Source organism: Myodes glareolus, chromosome 1, assembly GCF_982192425.1.
Source record: "Myodes glareolus chromosome 1, mMyoGla1.1, whole genome shotgun sequence".
Lineage (NCBI taxonomy): Eukaryota > Metazoa > Chordata > Mammalia > Rodentia > Cricetidae > Myodes > Myodes glareolus.
The window spans coordinates 64183316-64204556 of NC_142026.1; the positions used below are offsets into that span (position 1 = coordinate 64183316).

A 21241-nucleotide genomic window follows, 5' to 3' on the forward strand; every position below is an offset into this window, starting at 1 on the left:
AATTATATTCTATTTCTTTATGAGCTACATGGGCATGTGCTGAAGTTTCTTTCCTTCCACCGTGCAGATCCTGGTACATGAACTCAGAGCTTTGAAAGTGGTAAGTGCATTGACCCGCTGAGCCATCTCGTCAGTTTGCAGTTGTCCTTTTTTGCTTTTTTGTTTGTTTTAGAGACAGGGTTTCTCCCTGAAGCTTTGGAGCCTGTCCTGGAACTTGCCCTGTAGACCAGGCTGGCTTCAAACTCACAGATATCCACTGCCTCTGCCTCCCAAGTGCTGGGATTAAAGGCATGCGCCACCACCGCCCAAGTCCCCAAATGAAACACATCCTTTGCATACACACTGGTGGCAGTCAATGAAGAAACTTGTCTCTTGGTTTGAGATTTTACAGTTCTTGATCATGGCTGAAACCACCTTGTGGGACAGTCAAGCCCAGCCAGACTCTTAACGGGTCAGCGATGGGCAGTTCCTCACCATGTCCAGCCACTTAGTTACACATGCGTCTGGCTCTCTCAGCTTAAACCTCTCGTTAGGACCCTGAGGATGGACTTGGAGGAAGATGACACCAGACCTTTTCACTTTTTTAATATTTATTTATTTATTATGTACACATCATTCCTTCCATGTATGCCTGCAGGCCAGAAAATAGCACAAGACCTCATTACAGATGGTTGTGAGCCACCATATGGTTGCTGGGAATTGAACTCAGGACCTTTGGAAGAACAGGCAATGCTCTTACCCTCTGAGTCATCTCTCCAGCCCCCTTTTCATTTTTCTTTATTTCCCTTCTAAACATCTTGACTCACTGGGCCCTTCTCATTTGTTCCACTTCCCAGTGTGGTCAGAAGATCAAAATGCTTTTCTTTGCTGAGAAATTAATGAACTCAATAGAAGTTGGTCATGGTGGGGCAAGATATGTCACCCTGAGCTCCTCCGGGGTCTGAGGCATGGGGATTACAGGTTTAAAGGTAGCCTAGATGACACAATAGATAAAATCCTGTCTCAAAGTCTTTAAAAAAAAAAAACTGGGCATGAGCAGGGAGGCGGTCCATACCTTTAACCCCAGCACACAGGAGACAGAGGCAGGTGGATCTCTGTGAGTTCACGGACAGCCTGGTCTACAGAGTGAGTTCTAGGACAGCTAGAGCTACAAAGAGAAACCCTGTCTCAAAAAACTTTCAAAAAAAAAAAAAAGGGAGGAAGGCTGGAGAAATGGCTCAGCGGTTAAGAGCATTGCCTGCTCTTCCAAAGGTCCTGAGTTCAATTCCTGACAACCACATGGTGGCTCACCACCATCTGTCATGAGGTCTAGTGCCCTCTTCTGGCCTGCAGACATACACACAGATAGAATGTTGTATCCATAATGAATAAATAAATAGAAAAAAAACTTAAAAAAATAAAATAAAATAACCTGTGTGTGGTTGTATTCATCTTTAGTCCAGCTAGAGTTATACAGTGAGTCACTGTCTCAAAAAATTACAATAAAATAAAAATATTAGACTTCCATGTGACACCCTGTGAGAAGTGTCTTGTTGAGGTTTGTGACAAGTTAACTAAAGCTAAGCAGTCCCTCCGGAGCATAGATAGCATGCTTGGAGTCTGAATATAATTAAAATGAAGTTCATGTCTGTGCAAACAACCTTTATTTATAAAGGAAACAGTTCCCACGTCATTACAAACATAAGCTACACGGGTGTGAAGGCACTTGGTTGGGGAGGTGGGGAGCTGACATCCTACTAAGGAGTCATGTGCCCCAAGGCTGCTGGGAGGAATGGGGAAGGGAAGACAGCAATGAAGGGATGGGGCACCCTGCCAGTGTCACCTGCGACAGTGCAGTGGCTTGCTGCTGGCAGTTAGGAGGTTCTTTGAACCAGATCTGATTTGGCAAGTGTGCATGTGGGGTCTCCTGCCCACAAAGATCCTCAGCCCTACCTCACCCCAATGCCTAAGGTGGCTTCCTAATCTTAAGTCTGGGGCTGCCCTTCCTCGAGCATCTGGAAGAACGAGAACTTCTGGTGCAGGCTGTACCCCTCTGGAGATTAGGGCGAAAGTAAACTCAGCAGTAGCTGGATTAGGAAGGTCCAGGTGGAAGGCAGGCTGGCTTGCACTTTTCTCCTTGACAATCGTCCTTCATTCCTGCTAGATTTTGCTCCTCTGAGACTTCACCCTAGGGAAGAGCTGAAAGGAAGGAGACCATCAGACACCAGGAGCCCAGTTCCGTTTATCCCACCCCCAAGAAGGGGGGCTGCCATCACACCACCAGCCACACCCCCGGCAAGGAGCAGGAAGACATGCGGGAACATGTATGTGGTTGTCATCCACTTTTCTGAGTGAAAGCGATCCCCTTTCCCCATATCATAGCACAGCCAATAATGGATTCTTCTAGACTCCATCACCATTGTGATAATGAACTGTGTGTATGTGTGTGTGCAGATGTAACAGAGAAACAGGAGAGAGAGAGAGAGAGATAGAGAGAGAGAGAGAGAGAGAGAGAAGCCTGTTTGTAACTGAGGCTGACCTAAAACTTACTATGTAGCCCAGGCTGGCCTCGAATTCTTAGCAATTCCCCTGCCTCAGACTCCAAAGTACTGGGATAACAAGAAATGGTATCCTCTTGCCTGACTCTTTCTCTTTCCTGAGAGCAGCCTGGCCAAACCCATTAATAGGGGGCTCCCACTGGGTCCCCTCTGGGCTCACCCCAAAGTAGTTCCGTGGCACATAGCCCTCCTGGCCATGTAGCGAAGCCCACCACCAGTCGGTCTCCTCTGGCCCGTCCCTCCGCAGCACAGTGACTGACTCGCCCTCCCGGAAGGACAGCTCATCCCCAAACTCAGCACTGTAGTCCCAGAGTGCGTACACAACACCGTTGTGCATCAGTCCCATGCTTTGCTCGACGTCTGAAAATACATGAAGTCAGGCTAGGGTCAGCGACATAGCCACACAGGGGCTGGGGCCAGGGCATGACCCCTGTTGCAACAGAGAAAAGACACCTGGGAAGCTGCCTGCCTCTGCCTGTGGGTGGGGGTGAGAGGTTGGAATGGGCAGGGTGCCTTCTGACATTTGAGGACCCTTGGTGTGTCAAAATGGGCAGCCTGCCTTCACTCAGAGTCAGCAGCTAAGATTCGCTTATGTATGTCTTTTATGTAGATGGGGGCTTTGTCTGCATGTACATCTGCACACCAGAAGAGGACGTCGGATCCCACAGAACAGTAGTAGCATGGCCATGAGCCGTCAGGGAACTGCCAGTGAGGGGGACTGAACTCAATACTCTTAACTGCTAAGTGATCTCTCCAGCCCCCACCATCCTCTTTAAAGGTAGGCAGGGTCAAATGTGTCTCAGGCTGACCTTAAACTAGGTACATAGGCCAGGATGACCCTGAACTTCGGGTCTGTCTGGCTCCACCTCCCAAGCCGTAGTATCACAGGTGGGATCCACCACGCCCAGTTTATGCAGTACTGGGGACAGGACCCAAAGCCTCTGTCATGCTAGGCAAGCGCTCTACCGGCTGAGCTCCATCCACACACCACCACCCCCTTTAGAATCTATTTACTTTTTTATTTTATTTTGTGTGCACTGGTACATCTGTGTAGGAATGTCAGGTCTTGGAGTTACAGACAGTTGTCATTCATCCCACTCCAGCTGGTTTCCAACTACGATCCCCCAGCCTTAGGAATGGGTCTGCATGCCTGGCCCCTATCTCTACCTCATACAGTGTTAAATCCTTCTGCTCCATGATCCCTAATGTTAAGCTATGACACAATCTACCTCTCCAGATGTCCAAGAGAGACTACGGGCAAGCCTCTGGTGCGGTCTATCCTGGCTGTCGTCCAGTCTATCCTGGCTGTCCGGTCTATCCCGGCTGTCTGGTCTATCCCGGCTGTCCGGTCTATCCCGGCTGTCCGGTCTATCCCAGCTGTCCGGTCTATCCTGGCTGTCCACTCATGCAGTTTACTCTGGTCCCGGAGTGACCTGATGTGAGCTCAGGCACATCTACAAGTGTCCCAGCCTCTAAACAGCTTCCCAGAAGAGTTGTCAGGATGTTTGTTTTCATTCTTGAGACAGGGTCCTGCTCTGTAGCCCTGGCTAGCCTGAGCTTGCTATGTAGACCAGGCTAGCCTCCAACTCACAAAGATCTACCTGCCTCTGACTCCCTAGAGCTGGGAATACAAGTGGGTGCCACCACAGCACCAGGATGGCTGCTTGCCCCTCAGGTGAAATTTGCCCCTCAGGTGGAATGCAGGTGAGTTGTATGGACTGAATGATACATCTCCCAAGTTTTTAGCCATCCACGTGCATCTGCCAGGTGGGTAACCCAGCCCCTACCCTCTACCCCCACCTCAGGCGCAGCCTCGCACCTGCCAGGTAGGTGGCACAGTCTGCGTAGCCCTCTCGGTAAGGGTCGCACTTTTCGATGGCAGTGGCGCCGTCACTGAGAGTGGTGGCAAAGATGGCCGCACCGTGCTGTACCAGGGCGGTGCAGATGGCAGTGTCGTTGCATGAAGCCGCACAATGCAGCGGTGTCCTGGCGGCAGAGGAATGAATGAGAGCGAGGTCTCAGTTGGTAGCAACACCCTACTGCAAGTGTCCATGCCAAAATCCCTCCAACCTCCCAGCAGGGGCATGTTGAGGACTTACCAGCCATGGCTGTCAGGGGAGTTAACATTGGCGCCCGCGGCGATGAGGAAGTCCACAATGGGATAGTTGGCACCGCAGATGGCATTGTGCAGAGCGGTGATGCCCTCTTCATTGGGCTGGCTTGGGTCATTCATCTGGGAACAGGAAGAGAAGGACTCAGCCTCGCCTATCACCCTGTGCTCTCCTATACTGTCACATGGGGGAGGGGGGCATGACATCTTACCTCCTTCACCGCCTGCTGTACCACATCCAGCTCCCCGGTTAGTGCTGCGTCCAACAGCAGCACCAGTGGGTTGAGCCGCGCACGCCGGGCTTTGCGCGGGGACCCCACTTTGCGCAGCACTGAGCGCATTTCCTGCAGGACAAAGTGGGGCTTCAGTGAGGCCTGCCTAGCCACACCTCAGTGGGAGAAACAGACCCAGGGGACGGGTCACCCCAAGATCAGGAGTATCCACACCTAGGCAGGGAGGTGTGAAGGTACAAGGGCTGGCTATGCCCTTGTCCATTGGTCCTTTACAACTATCAGGTCCTCCTATGACTTTGGAATCCAGAATCCTGAGAGCTTAGAGCAAGTTAGGAAGGCATGGAGTAGGTGGTCTTCACAGCAATGATTCCTATAAGACAGCACGGTAGTGCATGTCCACAGTTTCAGTACTGGGTGGCTGAGGCAGGAGGACAGCTTAGAGCCAGGTGGTGGTGGTGCAAGCCTTTAATCCCTGCACTCAGGAGGTAGAGGCAGGCAGATCTCTGTCAGTTTGAGGCCAGCCTGGTCTACAAGAGGTAGTTCCAGGACAGGCTCCAAAGCTACAGAGAAACAAAAAACAAAAACAAACAAAAAAACAAATCACAAAAAAAACACAAAGAGAGTTCTGGGACAGTTAGGGCTATACAGAGAAACTCTGTCTTGAAAAAACAAAGAAGAAGAAGAAAAAAAAGAATATCTTCAAAGAAGCAAAAAACCCACAAAACCACTGTGATCATTAATTTTGATTGACAACTTAACGGGATTTAGAATTCACCGATTTAGAAAACTGGCTCTTACAGAGGACCCAGGTTCAAGTTCCAACACTGACATGCTGGCTCCCAACCACATATAACTCCAGTTTAATGGGACCTGAAATTCTCCCTCTTCTGGCCTCTGCACACACATGGTGCACAGACACAAATGCAGACAAAACATACATACACATGAAAATAAATAAATAAAGTCATGTCATGGGGGCACACGCCTTTAATCAAAGCACTCAGGAGGCAGATCTCTATGAGTTCAACACCAACCTGGTCTAACAGAGTAAGCTCCAGGATAGCCAGAGCTGTTCAACAGAGAAAACTTGTCTCGAAAAACCAAAAAGTAAATAGATAAAAATAAAAACGTAGAATCACCGTGAAAAAAAATCTCTCGGGCTGGAGAGATGGCTCAGAGGGTAAGAGCATTGCCTGCTCTTCCAAAGGTTCTGAGTTCAATTCCCAGCAACCACATGGTGGCTCACAACCATCTGTGATGGGGTCTGGTGCCCTTTTCTGGCCTGCAGGCATACACACAGACAGAATATTGTATACATGATAAATAAATAAATATTTTTTAAAAAAAGAAATTTCTGGCTAGATCTGCAAGGGAGTATCTAGATTGGGTTAATTCAAGTGGGCCCACCTGGATTGGTGCCACCATCCCACGGGCGGGGGTGACAGATCGAATGAAAAGGGGAGGAAGTTGAAACACCAGCATTTATCTGTCTGCTTCTTGATGGTGGAGCTGCCTCCTGTTCCTGCTGCTATACCTGCCCTGCCACGATGGACTGCACCCTCAAACTGAGCCAAAGATATCTTTCCTTGATTTGCTATTGCTAATAATATTGCAAATTGATTAGCAATTGTCATTGGTAATTGAATTGCCAATCAATAAAAGATGGGACAAATACATACAATGACAACAAACAAAATGGAGTAGCAAGAACAAATTCCTGGGTCACATCCCAGGCAGCAGTCACTCCTCACGGCAAACCGTTGGGGGGGGCACTGCTGTTCTCACCCCATTTCACAGACACAGAGAGGCTAAGTGTCTGGCCCTAGGACGTGCAGCCGAATAAATGGGGACAGGAGGAAAACTCTATAGTTAGTGCATATAAACATTGATGACCAAAGTCTTGGGGACCAGAGACTCTCTTCACAAGGAGACAGAACATGTGCCCAGAATAAGCAGGCACCATAGACTGGTCTCCAGGTCTCAGATAAACCTATTGTCACACCGAAAACTCAAATCAATTGCAAGTATAAAATTAAGATTCACGGGGCTGGAGAGATGGCTCAGCAGTTAAGAGCATTGCCTGCTCTTCCAAAGGTCCTGAGTTCAATTCCCAGCAACCACATGGTGGCTCACAACCATCTGTAATGAGGTCTGGTGCCCTCTTCTGGCCTTCAGGCATACACGCAGAAAGAATATTGTATACATAATAAATAAATACATAAATAAATATTTAAAAAAAATTAAGATTCACGAAGAAATGCTGGGCATAGGCAAGGCAAATGAAGCCAAGGTGTCAGCCAGGTCACCGCTCCATCCATCCAGTTTCTCCCTTTTTCCCTGCGCCCAGCCAGCCCTGTCTACACAAAAGACTACAATTCCCAGGTTCCTTTGCAGCACGGTGGGTGCCATCTTGGGTCATGAAGCCAGGGTCATCTCCTTGGATAGTGTTGTAACAGGGGCGACCGGTATTTGGGTGCAACACTAGGTCTCATTTAAACCACTATACGGTGAAGACTTTCCTTTACACAGCTGTATCAGAGGTGAACACATACTGTCGTCTCCTCCTGTGACTTACCACGCTCTGAGGCTGCTCTGGAAGACTGCTCTGGGGTGGTGCTGGGGGTGGGACGGGAGCTGGTGGGGCAGGAGCAGGGGGCCCTGCCCTGGCTTCGGATCCCTCTGTGATCGTGCCCAGCTCCGGCTCGGGCCCGCCAGGCCCTGGGCCACCGTGCCGATGAAAGAGTCTATTGATGATCAGTTGGTACTGTTTCTTGTGGGTGGGGGGCAGGGCTACGGCAGGGCTCTGCTCCATGGAGCCTCTGCGTTTCAGGGGCCGAGGAATCTCTGCCAGAACTCGGGCCACCTCCTCCAGCTCAGGCACCGTCTGTGCTTCGGGTGGCAACGCTGGCTGCAGCCTGGTAGGGCTGAGGGGCCGAGTGACGGTGCCTTCATCTGTGTCCCCGGCCTCCAGCACAGGAGCCAGTAGCCCCTCTAGCTCCGGCTCTGGCTCCAGCTCGGCAGGGGACTTGAGAAGGCCTAGTGAGAACAAGGAAGAGTAACTAGGAGTCTCCCAGGATCTACAACTTCCAAGGTGTAACCAGCCCCTGTGCTGTGACCTCAGGGCAGTTACTTGACCTCTCTAGACTACACTTTGCCTGGGCTGTACATGATATATAATGTTATGTAGCTTTTATTTACTGAGCATCTATATGCCAGATACATCTTATTACGGTGCTGAGCAGTGAACCCAGGCCACATGATAAACATTCCACCCACAGAGCTACATCCCCAGCCCTACATCTCCATCACCTTTCTCCGTCATGGAGAAGATCAGTGACCATCTGCATTTTACAAAAAGAAATCTGGGACTCAGAGAGGGACAGTCACTTGCCCAAAGTCCCATAGCTAGTTGCCTCTGGAACCTGCATTCCTACCATCAACAATAAACTCGGTTTTCTAGGTTCCTAAGAATTTCACTCCCTAACATCTCATGCAGAAAAATTCCAGAATAGAAACCTGGTGTTCAAGGGCCTCTTTTTTACTGGCCTTTATCCACCATCCGAATGTCTGGCACAATCCTACAAAGTAAACATTGTTACACTCTTTTCACAAGTGGGAAAAACAGGCTCAGAGAGGTAGAGCGATTTATCCTGAGTCACACAGCAAGTCATCAGTTCGGAGAGGCTGAATCTCAACCCCTCTGGTACTGAAGGATGTTGCCAGTCAGGAGACAGTGGGCAAAGTGCACTTTCTATGCATTGCCTTATTTTCAAGACCTGATACGGTTTTAGTGTCATGTCCCAAAAAACAGGATTGTACTGGGATTCAGCATTTATACTCAGGGAACGCAGGGCTCTGAGAGGCTAAAGCACAAGTCCTAAGCCTCCCAAGGCTCTGCTCAACCCCTCTGTAACCCTGGCCTTGTGTACATTCCCATGGTGATCTGGCCCGGCTCTCTGCGGGCTCAGTGTCTGGACTCAGATTTAGCCGCAGCTGCCCAGCTGCTCTGGTCCCCAGCGTTTGTGCTGGAACCCTCTCGGCCGACTCACCTTCGTTCACGGGAGGCCAAGTCTGTTGAGGCGCTGGAGTCTGAGGCTGGGCCTGGGCCTGGGGCTGGGGGGGCATCTGAGGTTGGGCCTGGGTGGGTGGCTGTGGGGGTGGCTGGGGAGGCAGCTTAGGTGGGGGAGCTCGGGAGAAGATGGGGGATCCCGGGAGCACAGCCCTGCTGGCTCCATGTTCCCAGAAAGCATTCTGGAGCTTAAAGATCATGCTGAGGGGTATGGGGCGCTGGCGCAGGGTGTTGCGGGGCTGGGGGCTGGAGGGGGGCATGGGGATGCGGCTGACGGGCTGCCAGCTGCGGGGCAAAGTGCCTGAGGGTCCTGCTGAGCCCATAGAGCGGCGGTAACTGCCGATGTCAGAACGCCTGTCGGTGGCCAGAGGGGACACCTTGTAATTGCGTGGCAATGTTGCACTGGTGAGGTTGTCCTGGGGCAGGGGAGAGAAAGGGAAGATGAGGGAAGGTGAGAGAAAGGAACTTAGACAGGTAAGGACAAGGGGGTGAAGGGAAGGACAGAACCTGTGCATGATAGTCCACACCAGTAATCCCAGCAGGAGAGGTTGAAGCAGGAGGGCTGCCCCAGTGAGGGGCTGGGGCATGGCTCAGTGGTAGAGCCCCTGCCTAGAAACTCCTAGTGAGGGGCTGGGGGTGTGGCTCAGTGCTATACACTCACCTAGAATGAACTAGGTCCTAGATTCAATCCTCAGACTCCCACCATAAAGAGCGTGAGGAAAGGCACACACACACACACACACACACACACACACACACACACACACACACACACACACCCTGGACCCTCCACCTTCATCCCCTGCTGCCCACCTGCCGCTCACCTTGCCACTGCCCCCCAGCCCGTCCAGGCTGCTCTCTCTCCAGGGTAAGAGCTGCAAACCGGGGGAGGCAGGTCGTGTGAAAACATCCAGCCCTGCAAAACACACATCGTGAGGATGGACTTCAGACTCCTGTCGTCCAGGTGCCCTCCATCCTCCGTCACTCACGTTCATAGCTCGCTGTCTGCGAAGACTTTTTCTCATAAGCTACGTCCAAATCAGACTCGTTCCAGACTTTCGGGGGCCTCCGGCGCAGCGTCAGGTCGTCTGGGGAAAGGGGTGCGTGAGTGAGGGTGTAAGCATAGGCTAGACCCGGCCAACCTCCCTAAGAGTGGGTCCCCGTGCACCTTGTGCGCGAAGCGGTGGGGCGAAGGCACTACCACCCGCGCCCAACAGGGGGCTCCCAAACGCGGCCGGTGAGTCGTAGCCTGCAGTGGCTGGACGTGGGGAAGGTCCGCGCTCCGGGAAGAAGGCCTGGGGTCCCTCAGCTAGAGGGCTGCCCCGGGGGGACCCTGCGCGACCCAGGTAGTCGAAGGGCGTCGAGGGGCCCGGTTGGCGCAGCGAGCTAGCCCCAGGCCGCGGAGACGGCGCCCGGCCATGGGGACTGGCAGTCCCGTCAAAGGCACGGGGTCTGGGCGATGGCGCACGGTCCAGGCTGCTGTAGGCATCGGGCTGCAGGTAGATGGGGGTGCGCGGGGAGGACGGCCGGCCTTTGGGGGACAGAGGACTGTAGGGGTGCAGGGACGGGGCACTCTCTGAGCGTCCAAAACGGGTCTCTGTGCCATCTGTGGATGTCTTCTGCGGGGACCCTCTGCTGCCAAAATGCTCTGGGACAGGGCTGGTGCTGTACCGGGATATCTGTGGGTAAGTCAGGTACGGAAGAGTCAGAGGAGACAATAGGGGGCAAGTGGGAAGATCAGCGTAGATAATAGAAAGTCAATGCGGAGATGTCAGAGTAGGCCTGCTGGACTGCACGTGCGGAGTGCGGGCAAAGCCCGGGCGCGAGGGGTTCTAGCTTGTTACTGGTTCTTTTATTCGATTTAAGAAAAGGCCTTGTGCTGCATGTAAGCCCCTCTCCCCACGTTAATCCCAGCAAAGGTAAGCGAATCTCTGTGAGTTCGAGGCCAGCCTGATCTCTAGAGAATTCCAAGACAGCCTGGGTTGTTACACAGAAAAAAATGCCTGGGTAGTGGGGGGAGTTTAACCTGGCATGGTGGTGCACACTTTTAATCCATGGACTCAGGAGACAGAAGGGCAGAAGCAGGCAAATCTCTGTGAGTTCGAGGCCAGCCTGGGTTGTTACACAGAGAAACCCTGACTGGGGTGGGGGTGGGCAAAGTTCACACCCTGGGAGGGGTAGGCTCACAACTTTAATCCCAGCAGACACAGGTAAGTCTCTGTGAGTTCAAGACCAGCTAGGGCTACATACTGAGACCCTATCTTAAAAATTAAATTAAAATAAAATTACCTTTTCATCAGGGTCTCACAAAGCTCAGGCTACCTGAGGGTCTCCAGGTAGCCACGTGTGGCTGTGAATTCCTTATCCTCCTGCCTCTACCTCTCCAGTGTAACAGGTGTGTACCACAAGCCCTGATTTTATATGGTACAGGAGATGGAACCCAGACCTTCATTCATGCCAGGCAAGCATTCTACCCACTTAGCCAGCCTCTGTGTAGCCCAGGCTGGCCTTGAACTCACTGTGAAGGAGTGAGGCTGGCACTGAATTGATCCTTTCGCCTTAGCTGCCTTTAGAGCAAGTAAGAACCTACTCTCTGTGCCCCTCTCTTCTAGATGGCCTTGCAGAGCTCACAACCTACACAGCCTTAGAAACTCAAGCCTCTCCTAGGGCATGGAGAGAAGCTGGCTTTGGGGGGATCAGAGCGGGGGTCACCAAGCTCACCCTAGGGGGGGCTCCAGCCTGTGGGCCAGGAGGCGCTGGCGAGTCTGACCACCAAGACTCTAACTGCTTGGTCAGTTCATCCACTTTGGCGGCCGCGGTGTCCAACTCCATCTGTTTCAGGTCCATGTGCTTCATGGCCAGCGCTGGGTGTGGGAGTGGAGGTCAGGACCACGCCCCCTACACCCCGTCCCCTTGCCGGGCCCTGCCCTCCCGCCCCTGCCCCCAGCTCACACTGGAAGTTCAGATCCAGAAGATCGCTCGCATTCTGGAATGCTTCGCTGTCCATGGTGCCGGCCGGAGCAAGGTGCCTGCCGGGATGGAGAACTTGCTCAGACCCTCCAGGCCACGCCCCTCCAGGCCCAAACCCAAGGAAGGCGCCCAGGATGGGGATAGGGCTTTCTACAGTCATAAAGGTTCCAAAATGCCAATTCCTTCAAAAACTCTGTCCATGTCTACTACCTACAGAGAAGTCCTAAGCCATTATAGAAAGTTGGAGACAAAGAATCTCTCCATCACCCCTCATAGGGTATTGAACTAGGGCTAAAATAATTGTTACTTTAATGAATGTCTACTAGGGACTAGGACACCAGACATTTTGTTGTTGTTGTTTTTGTTTTGTTTTGTTTATTGCTGTAATGAGGATTAAAAACAATGCCACATACATGTCAGATAGGTGCTCTACCACTGAGCCACACCCCAGCCCCTCACTGGGGGATTCTAGGCAGGGGCTCTACCACTGAGTTACTCCTCCATCCATCTGTTTACTTTCTATGTTGACACAGGGTTTTGTTGTTATTTTGTTTTTTCTGGACCGGTTGTGTAGCTTTGGTTGGTGCCTGTCCTGGAACTAACTGTCTCTGCAGATTAAAGGCATGAGTCACCACCACTTGGCCTTTTTTTTTTTTAAGATTTATTTACTTATTATGTATACAACATTCTACCTTCATGGATGTCTGCAGGCCAGAAGAAGGCACCAAATCTCATTATGGATGGTTGTGAGCCACCATGTGGTTGCTGGGAATTGAACTCTGGAAGAACAGTCAATGCTCTTAACCTCTGAGTCATCTCTCCAGTCTGACACAGGGTCTTTTTGGTTTTTTTCTTTTGGTTTTTGTTTTGTTTTTTGTTTTTGTTTTTCAAGACAGGGTTTCTCTGTAGCTTTGGAGCCTGTCCTGGAACTAGCTCTTGTAGACCAGGCTGGCCTCGAATTCACAGAGATCCGCCTGCCTCTGCCTCCTGAGTGCTGGGATTAAAGGTGTGGACCACCACTGCCCGGCGACACAGGGTCTTTTTAAGTATTCAGGGTGACCTGAAAACTTTATGCACCTAAAACTACGTAGGCTTCAAGATCCTTGGCCTGCCTTGACCTCCAAGACTCTTGTTTTATAAGTCTGTACCTGTACACTAAGTTTGCTGTGTGGTTTTAGTTGTGTTTTTAGATTATTTATTCTAGGTGTATGAGCATCTGCACAGCTGCATGCTTGGTGCCCATGGTGACCAGAAGAGGACATCAGAGTCCCTAGAACTGTGGTTACACATAGTTGTGAGCCACCATGTGAGCCATCTCTCCAGCTTGTTCTTGTTGCTGTTGTTTGGGATAGGCTGGTCTAAAACTGGTATGTAGGCTAGAAGTACCTCAAACTTCTGCTCCTCCTACCCCTACGGCCTGAGTGCTGAGATTATATATAGGCTTGGAGCACCAAGTGGATTTGTGGTGCTGGGAATGGACCCAGGGCATCATATACACTACGTATGCACGCCACCAACTGAGCCACAGCCCTAGCCCCACTCTCCCCTTTAAACAACAGCTATGAGCCAGGCAGGTGCCTTCCTGTAAAGTCAGCTCTCAGGAGGCAGCCGTAAAGAGTTTCTAGTTTCAGACTAGCCTAGGCTAGAGTGCACTCAGTCTAGCCTGGGCTACAGAGTGAGCCCTGCCTCAAGGAAAAAGGACTTCCTGCCAGGCAGTGGTGGCATATGCCTTTAATCCCAGCATTTGGAAGGCAAAGGCAGGAGGATCTCTGTGAGTTCAACTCTCAGCACCCTCATGGCAGCTCACAACCATCTGTGACTGCAGTTCCAGAGGACCCAACACCTTCTTCTGGCCTCCACGGGCATCAAGCACACATGTGGTGCACAGACATACATGCATGTAAAACACTCATATACATAAAACAAAAATCTTAAAAAACAACCACACATAAGGCAGATAGTAGTAGTGGAGGACACTGACCCATGGCTTTATGTGCAGGGACACACTAACACATAATACATGGTGACAAACTCCAACACACACTACACAGTGACATACTGCAACACACAATACACAGTGACATACTCCAACACACGATACACAGTGACATACTCCAACACACGATACACAGTGACATACTCCAACACACAATACACAGCGACATACTCCAACACATGCTACACAGTGACATACTCCAACACACGATACACGGTGACATACTCCAACACATGCTACACGGTGACATATTCCAACACATGCTACACAGTGACATACTCCAACACATGATACACGGTGACATACTCCAACACACAAAATATACAGTGACATACTCCACACACAGAAATACACAGAGAGGGAAACCACAATACACACTGCACACACACGCCACTCACAGGAGCACACACATACAAAACCTTGCTAATAAGCAAGAAAATACAATTCAGACAGGTTGGAGTCATGGGCTCACATGTCTGTGGTGCACCCCTCCCTCCCAGCACTTGGGAGGTGCAGGCAAGAGGATTAAGACTCATTCTTGGCTACTCAGCAAGTTGGAGGTTAGTCTAGACAATAAGAGACCCTGTCCCAAAAAACAAAGAGAAAAAGGAAGAAATAAAATGAGAGAAAAGAAAGAAGCCTGGGGTCGGATTGTTCAGCAGTTTTGGACTCCCAGCACCCATGTAGGGCAGCTCACAGTTGCCTGGAACTCCAGCGCCAAGGGATCCAACACCCTCTCCAGCCCCAGAGGGCACCTGCACTCATGTGCTCACAGTAACATACACACACATACTTTTTATTTCTTTTTTTAAAGACGTATTTATTATTTATTATGTATATAAAGTTCTGTCTGCATGTATGCCTGCAGGCCAGAAGAGGGCACCAGAGCTTATTTATGGTGATTGTGAGCCACCATGTGGTTGCTGGGAACTCAAGACCTCTGGAAGAGCAACCAGTGCTCTTAACCTCTGAGTCACGTCTCCAGCCCCCACATACACATACTTAAAAATAAAGTAAATCATCCAGGTGGTGGTGGCACACGCCTTTAATTCCAGCACTCAAGAGGCAGAGGCAGGTGGATCTCTTGAGTTTGAGGCTGGCCTAGAAGACATTTGTGCTGTCAGCAAAAGGCCCTGTTCACACTGACCCATTGTTAAGGGGTGGGGGGCGTGTAGTCAGGGCCAGAGATGCAGCTTTGGTCACCGGCCAGTAGGAGGAAGCTAGGCTGGGAACCGGTTACACCAGCCATCTCCACGGCAGGCAGCCACCACGCCCGCCAGCTCTGTCACCTTTTTAGCTTTGGCGGTAAAGGTGTAGGCCGAGGGGCCAGCTTGGACATGTTGACACCAGCCTGTCTGGGAAGCCACAAGGCACAGAACTTGTTGGGGTTGGTGGCTCATCTGAGCATGCGTGACCTTGAGTCCTCTCCACTCCTAGGGCAGGAGACTCCCCTGACTCTGCCTGAGACTCCCCATGAGGCAGGAGGATATAAACTAAGTACCCCAAAAGGCCCTTCTGATCTCAAAGAGAGCTCCACTCTAAAACCTGATACTTGCTGTATTTGGTCTCACTGCATAGCCCAGACTGTGCAGGAACTTTACTAACGGCTCCTCCTGCCTCTCTGTGGCTGGAGCTATGGACACGCATCACCATACCCAGTAAGGACTCTGAGATGGGGAAGTTCTACAAAGATGGACCTGAAAGCTTAAGTGGCTACTGAAAGAAACATCTGGACTGGAAAGGGATCTAGTTCAGTGGTAGAGCCCCTGCCTAGAATCCCCAAGTGGGCTGGGGTGTGACACAGTGGTCAAGCCCCTGCCTAGAATCCCCCAGTGAGGGGCTGGGGTGTGGCTCAGTGGTAGAGCCCCTGCCTAGAATCCCCCAGTGAGGGGCTGGGGTGTGGCTCAATAATGGACCCCTGTCTATTGTTATTGAGTCCCTAAATTCAATCCCTAGTAGAAAAATAGGCTCCGAGTCCCAGAGTCTATCTCTTTCTAGTCTACCTCTATCCTACTCTAGAATTCTTTTACTTGATTTGCCCACAATTTCTAGTTCCCTGTTGCACTTTCTGACGATCCCAAAACTGCGCTGTCCTAGAGTCTGCCACAAGCCAGAAACCTGAGGTGAGGATGTTAACTCTGGAACAAGAGTGCCTTGGTTGCTGAACTTGTAAAACAAAGATAAATAGGTTACCTCACTGGACCAGTGCAAAGATCTGTCTCAACAAAAGATACAGGAGGAAAGCAGAGTATAGTCAGGCCTGGCCGCACACACCTGTAATCCCAGCTTACTTGGGAGACTGACCCAAATCGAGGGAGAGTTCAAGGCCAGGTTGGACAGCAGAGTCCATTGAAGGGGCCAGCCTGGGCAAGCCTGTCTCAAAATAAAAGTTTAAATAAAGGGCTGGGCATGGTGGCACATGCCTGCAATGCCAGCTTTCAAAGGCAGAGGCCTGAAAATATGCTCCAGAGAGATGGCTCTGCCATTTAGAGTGTGGAGGGCCAGAGTTCCAGCTCCAGCTGCGGCTTCTACCTCTGAAGGTATCAGCACTTGTGTGTGCACAGAGGGCTGAGACACAGCTCAGCAGGTAAGAGCCTGTTCTTCCAGAGGACAAAAATTCTGTTCCCAGTACCCGACAGGAAGATCTTTTGGCAAATATACCACTATCAAACTGGATTCTGAGAGCAAGGCTGTTCCCAGTGCAGGTATGGGTGGTAGAAACACCTCTACCGTCAGGGGGCGCGCGTTCTCGGCGGGGGCCCATTCTCCGCGGGCACAAAGGCTGAGCTCAGGCCTGGGGAATGCGAGGCGGGCCTGGGCAGGTGCACAGCTCCAAGCCAGGGAGCTGGGCGGGCCGGGTGAGGCAGAGCCTCAGTTCCCATGCTCCTGATCCTGCCCTCCACCCTCAGGTCTTCTTCCTTGGGCTGCCCTCCAACTCTAGCTCCCCTTCAACTGGCTCCCAGCTCTGATCCACCCTTAGGTTTCCTTGCCCGCCTCCTCTGTACCACAGCCAGATTTAGAGGTGAAGGATCCTATCGGACTTCCTGAAACAGTCAGTGGGATCCAGGTCAGGGCCTTGGGATGGGTTGAGAACACCCAAAGTGTAATCCTTCACTCTACCTGGGTCAGACGTGCCTCTGTGGAATGGGTTAGGGGCTTCTCCTAGCCAAGCCTCACCACGACAGTTTCTCTGTCCCCCAGTTTCTCATGTGTACTGTGTGTATGTGTGTATAGGGGATTTATGCCTTCACCCAGATGAGGTGTGAGGTTCGGGGGACCTAAATTATACAGTGTTTACAACAGTGCAGTGTAAGGACTGAATGTCTCACATCCTGGACTGCTATGTTACCAGCCTTCCTCTATGGTCCTCTAGGGTAACACAGATGAGTGTCTGCAACCCTAGCACCTGTAACACTGAGGCAGGAGGATCTCCAGTTCAAGGCCACTCTGGGGTACATAAGCGAAGCTGTCTCAAACAAGAGCTGAACTTCAGCTCCCAGCAACAGAGAGCTCATGGAGCTTGCACGTGGCTTGGGTTCAGTCCTTGAGGCCAGGGGGATCAACCACACATGGGTAGGCTCTGAGTCAGGGGCAAAAGCCCAGGCACCATAGATTCTCCCAGAGAGTCTTTTGTGAGAGCTCTTGGTTGGTTGACTTGACTGGATCTATGTAGACCAGGTTGACCTGGAACTCAAGAGAGTCGCCTGCCTTTGCCTCCCTAGGCCGGGATTAAGAAGCATGTCCATCAGGCCCCACTGTGGTTGTCTGGGTTTCCTGACAGTGTATCGTGTAGCCCATGCTATGCTTTTTGTTTGTTTTTTGTTTTTCTAGACAGGGTTTCTTGGTGTAGTCTGAGCTGTCCTGGAATTCACTCTAGGAATTCCAGGCTAGCTTCGAACCCAGAGATCTGCCTGCCCCTGCCCCCACCCAAGTGTTGGGATTAAAGGTGTGTGTCATTGCCACCCGGCACCCGGGCTATACTTAAACTTCCAATCCTCTGGCCCCCACCTCTCCAGTGCTAGAAATACTAACATGAAACTTGACAGTCTGCTTTATTCAGTTCTGGGGAATGAACCCCGGGGATCCTGTATGCTAGACGAGCGTTCTGTCCTCTGAGCCCACGTGCCTGAGCCCCTTCTTTCTGAGATCCTAAGAGCCCTGGGTTCTGTTGCCAGTGGTCTCATCTGCCTGAGCTTTCAGACCACAGAACCCCAAATTTCCCACCTGCCACAGTGATTATCCCCAGAAATGCAAGACTACGGCAGGGTGAGAACCCTGGAAGATTTCAGACAGAAACTGGCAAGATTCCAGGGTGTGGGTGGTGTCTTTTTGCCAGCCTCAGTTTCCCCATTGCTAGGGAGGAGTCCTCCCTGAGGTCAACAAACTCCATTGAAGGTGGAACTCGCTGTTCCTACCTTTGGGTGATTGCCAAACGCTTCTGTGGATGTAGAGATCCATCCTGACCTGGACCTGGCAGGACAGTCTGTGTTGGCAGCTGTGGCTATGATTTTTTTTCATTTCATTTCAGGCTGTCACTGGTGTTCTTACAGGCATTAACCGCACCCTCCTTCAGATTCTTGTCCCTCCCACCCCCACTAGCTTCTTAATCCCCAACACAAGGGCCCAGAGGTGGAGAGACAGAGCGAATAGCCTTCCTGTTCCTGCCCTCTCCCAGGCTCAAGGGCAGACACCTCCAGAATTAGCCTCTATCCCTCCCTTATCTCCCACAATACCTCAGGTCAGACAGATGGAAGTGGAGGTGACATTTCTCACCTCTGGGTCAGCGCAAGGAACCCCACCACGGAAGGAAGAAGGCTAATTAGAAAAATTTGGTGAGAGTGAAGGAATTCTCACAGACAGCTGTCACAAGATCAAAGGCGATGTAGGGCTCACCAGCCTCAGTTTACCCTTTTCATTCCGTGCAAATGCAGCAGTACACAGCCACACAAGCCTCCCGGATTCAGCCCCGCGGTCCTGTTATTCTGGCCTGGGCTCTACAGTGACCTCAGCAAACCCCAGTTATTTCCCACCCCAATGGGGCAACAAGAGGTACGACCCCATCTCCGCTAGGGGGCGCCCTCGGTCAGATGTGCCCCCTCTGGTTAGGCAGGTCTGACGCCCCGGTTAATGACATGTTGGGGTTCGCTCAGCGGCACGGAAGAGGTTGGAGAGCTGCCCCCGATTTCTCATCCCCTGCCCCCATCCCAAAACCAGAAGTGGGGTGTAGCGCCAGGGCATAGCTTTCTGAAGGATCCATGACCCCACCCCCATGCCTGTCCCACTCTTTCCAAAGACCAGGATCCACTATCCCAGTGGCACGAATTTGACGCAAAGACCTAGAGTGGCTCGGTGCTAAAGGCTGCTGGAGGGCGACCGGGTACCCAACCATTCTAGAACGACCTAACCTCCCACATCTATCCAAAATTCAGCGATCCGAGACTCCCAATATTCCCCCGAGACACCTCCAAGAGTCCCCAATTAAAGTATCCAAGAATTCCAGTTCCAATGGCTCCCCGGGATCAAACGCTCCGAGTACTACTAAGATCTCAGTCGCCCAAGCCCCCATCCATCTGCCCAGTAAAGTCGGCACGCCAGTTCTCTTTCCAGGGACCCAGGCGTGAGTGTTCCACAATTTGCCCTGGGACCTAAGGTCCCAGGTCCCACCAAATTCTCCCAGGGACGCGGTGTCAGGTTCTGGGATGGCTAGACCCCAGGTGGGGTGGAACTCACGCGTCCGGGGCAGATCCTGGCACCAGGGGGTTTTTCCTCGGGCTCCGGCTCCGGCTCCAGCGGCGGGGAGCGGAGGACGGGGCGGGGCAGTCGTAGGGAACAGGTTAGACGACGGGACTCTGACTGGAGGAAGGCGTGTCCCATAGGGGGAGGGAGAGCTACGATCGCCTCGAGCACCTTGGGATTTGTAGTCCCGGAGGGGCGGGGCGCAACCGGGGACATTTCCATTTGGAGTCAGGCGCGACCCATTTCACAGACAGCAAGAACGAGGACCAGAAGATCGAGGGCGCCCTGGACGGTGACATGCACAGGAGTCCAGACCTCCACTTCACTGTGGGTGCAGAGGAAGAACTCCTGAGCCCATACCCACACCTCTAGTCTCAGTTTCCCAGGCGGAGAGAAATTCACAGGACACAATACTGCTGCGAGAAAAGGACCCTCCTTAATCAGGACTCGGAGCCCCGGCTTCCTGTCTAAATAAAATAAAAATAAGGGGCCTTTAATCATAGCACTCGGAAGTTGGAATCAGGAGCATCTCTGCAAGTTCGAGACCATCCTGGGCCATATAATGAGACCACGTCTCAAAAACAAAACAACGCAACACAAAAACCCGCTTTGGCGCTTTACTGGCGTGCCCAGCAACAGGCTGGACTACAATCCCCAGCAGCACTCCTGGACGAAGTCCCCCACTAGTCACTCTCGGGTGCTCTGGGAATTGGAGTCTTGGAGCCCTCAAAAGACGAACCCGAGTTCCTAGCCCACGCGCGGGGGGAACAACACATAGTCTGGTCATCCTTGGCGGAAGAACCCTTCCCTGTGCCCTTGGCCTCCTCTGAGTTCTCGAAAGTCGCAGGATACGGGCAGCATCAGAGTTCTGGTGGAGTCTCCCAAACCTCCGCGGAGGGGCGGGACGCGACGCTGACACACCGGCCAGGAATGCAGTCTGGTCACCCTGTCTCGCCGCGGTCCCGCGGCTCCACCCGTCGCCCCACGCGCTGCAGTACTGCTGGGAAGGGGCGTGGGCGCGTCCCCCAGATCCCGCGTCCACGTGCAGCTGTTTACTTGGGCCTCGGGGCAGGGAGGGGTCGGCCAGCTGCACCTGTATCTCCCTCGCAGAGGTGGGGAATACTTCCCGCTCAGGACCCTAAGTCTACGAAGGTATCTACGAGTTTCACACGACCCACTACACCTTGCTCCGTTTGGAGCCACGCTCCGGGCCCTGGGGTCCGAGACTCCTCCCCCTGACCCCAGGACTCCTCCCCCTCGGTTTCCCGCTTACGCCAGACTCCAGAAACTCCGCCTCTCGTAGGTACTTTAAGTCTTCTGATTGCCCGCTCTTTTCTATTTTCCAATCTCGTCCACTCAAGCCTTCTTCTCTTTCGCCACATCAGAGACTTCCCAAGACACACTCTAGCTTTGAAAGCACAACCCTGCCAACCAGAATTTTCACCTGGCTCTTACAGGAGTGTGCACACAATCGACCTTCTGTCTCTTTAAGAGCCGTGGGCGGACTGGGTCACTGCCTCTTTAAGACGGTGTTGGAAGAAACCACGTGGGCAAAGTTGGCGGGGCGGACCCTCCGAGATTCGACCATGC

At 52.1% G+C, this 21241-nt stretch overlaps 1 protein-coding gene across 2 annotated transcripts; it reads right to left on the minus strand.

Moving 5' to 3' along the window:
* Positions 1-1626: 1626 nt before the first annotated feature.
* Positions 1627-21084, minus strand: Ppp1r13l (protein phosphatase 1 regulatory subunit 13 like). Of its 2 annotated transcripts, none has more exons than XM_087908421.1 (13): positions 20925-21084; positions 11902-11978; positions 11671-11813; positions 10118-10628; positions 9939-10037; positions 9774-9865; positions 8930-9365; positions 7456-7916; positions 4860-4991; positions 4637-4770; positions 4357-4523; positions 2698-2897; positions 1627-2178 (listed from the first exon to the last, which is right to left on the minus strand). In XM_087908421.1, the coding sequence occupies exons 2-13, from the start codon at positions 11954-11956 to the stop codon at positions 2140-2142; spliced, it is 2469 nt and encodes an 822-aa protein (XP_087764547.1). In that variant the 5' UTR covers positions 11957-11978; positions 20925-21084; the 3' UTR covers positions 1627-2139. The 2 variants fall into 2 exon arrangements, with proteins under 2 accessions (XP_087764547.1, XP_087764546.1); XM_087908420.1 differs by lacking the exon at positions 20925-21084 and adding an exon at positions 19646-19800.
* Positions 21085-21241: the final 157 nt, after the last annotated feature.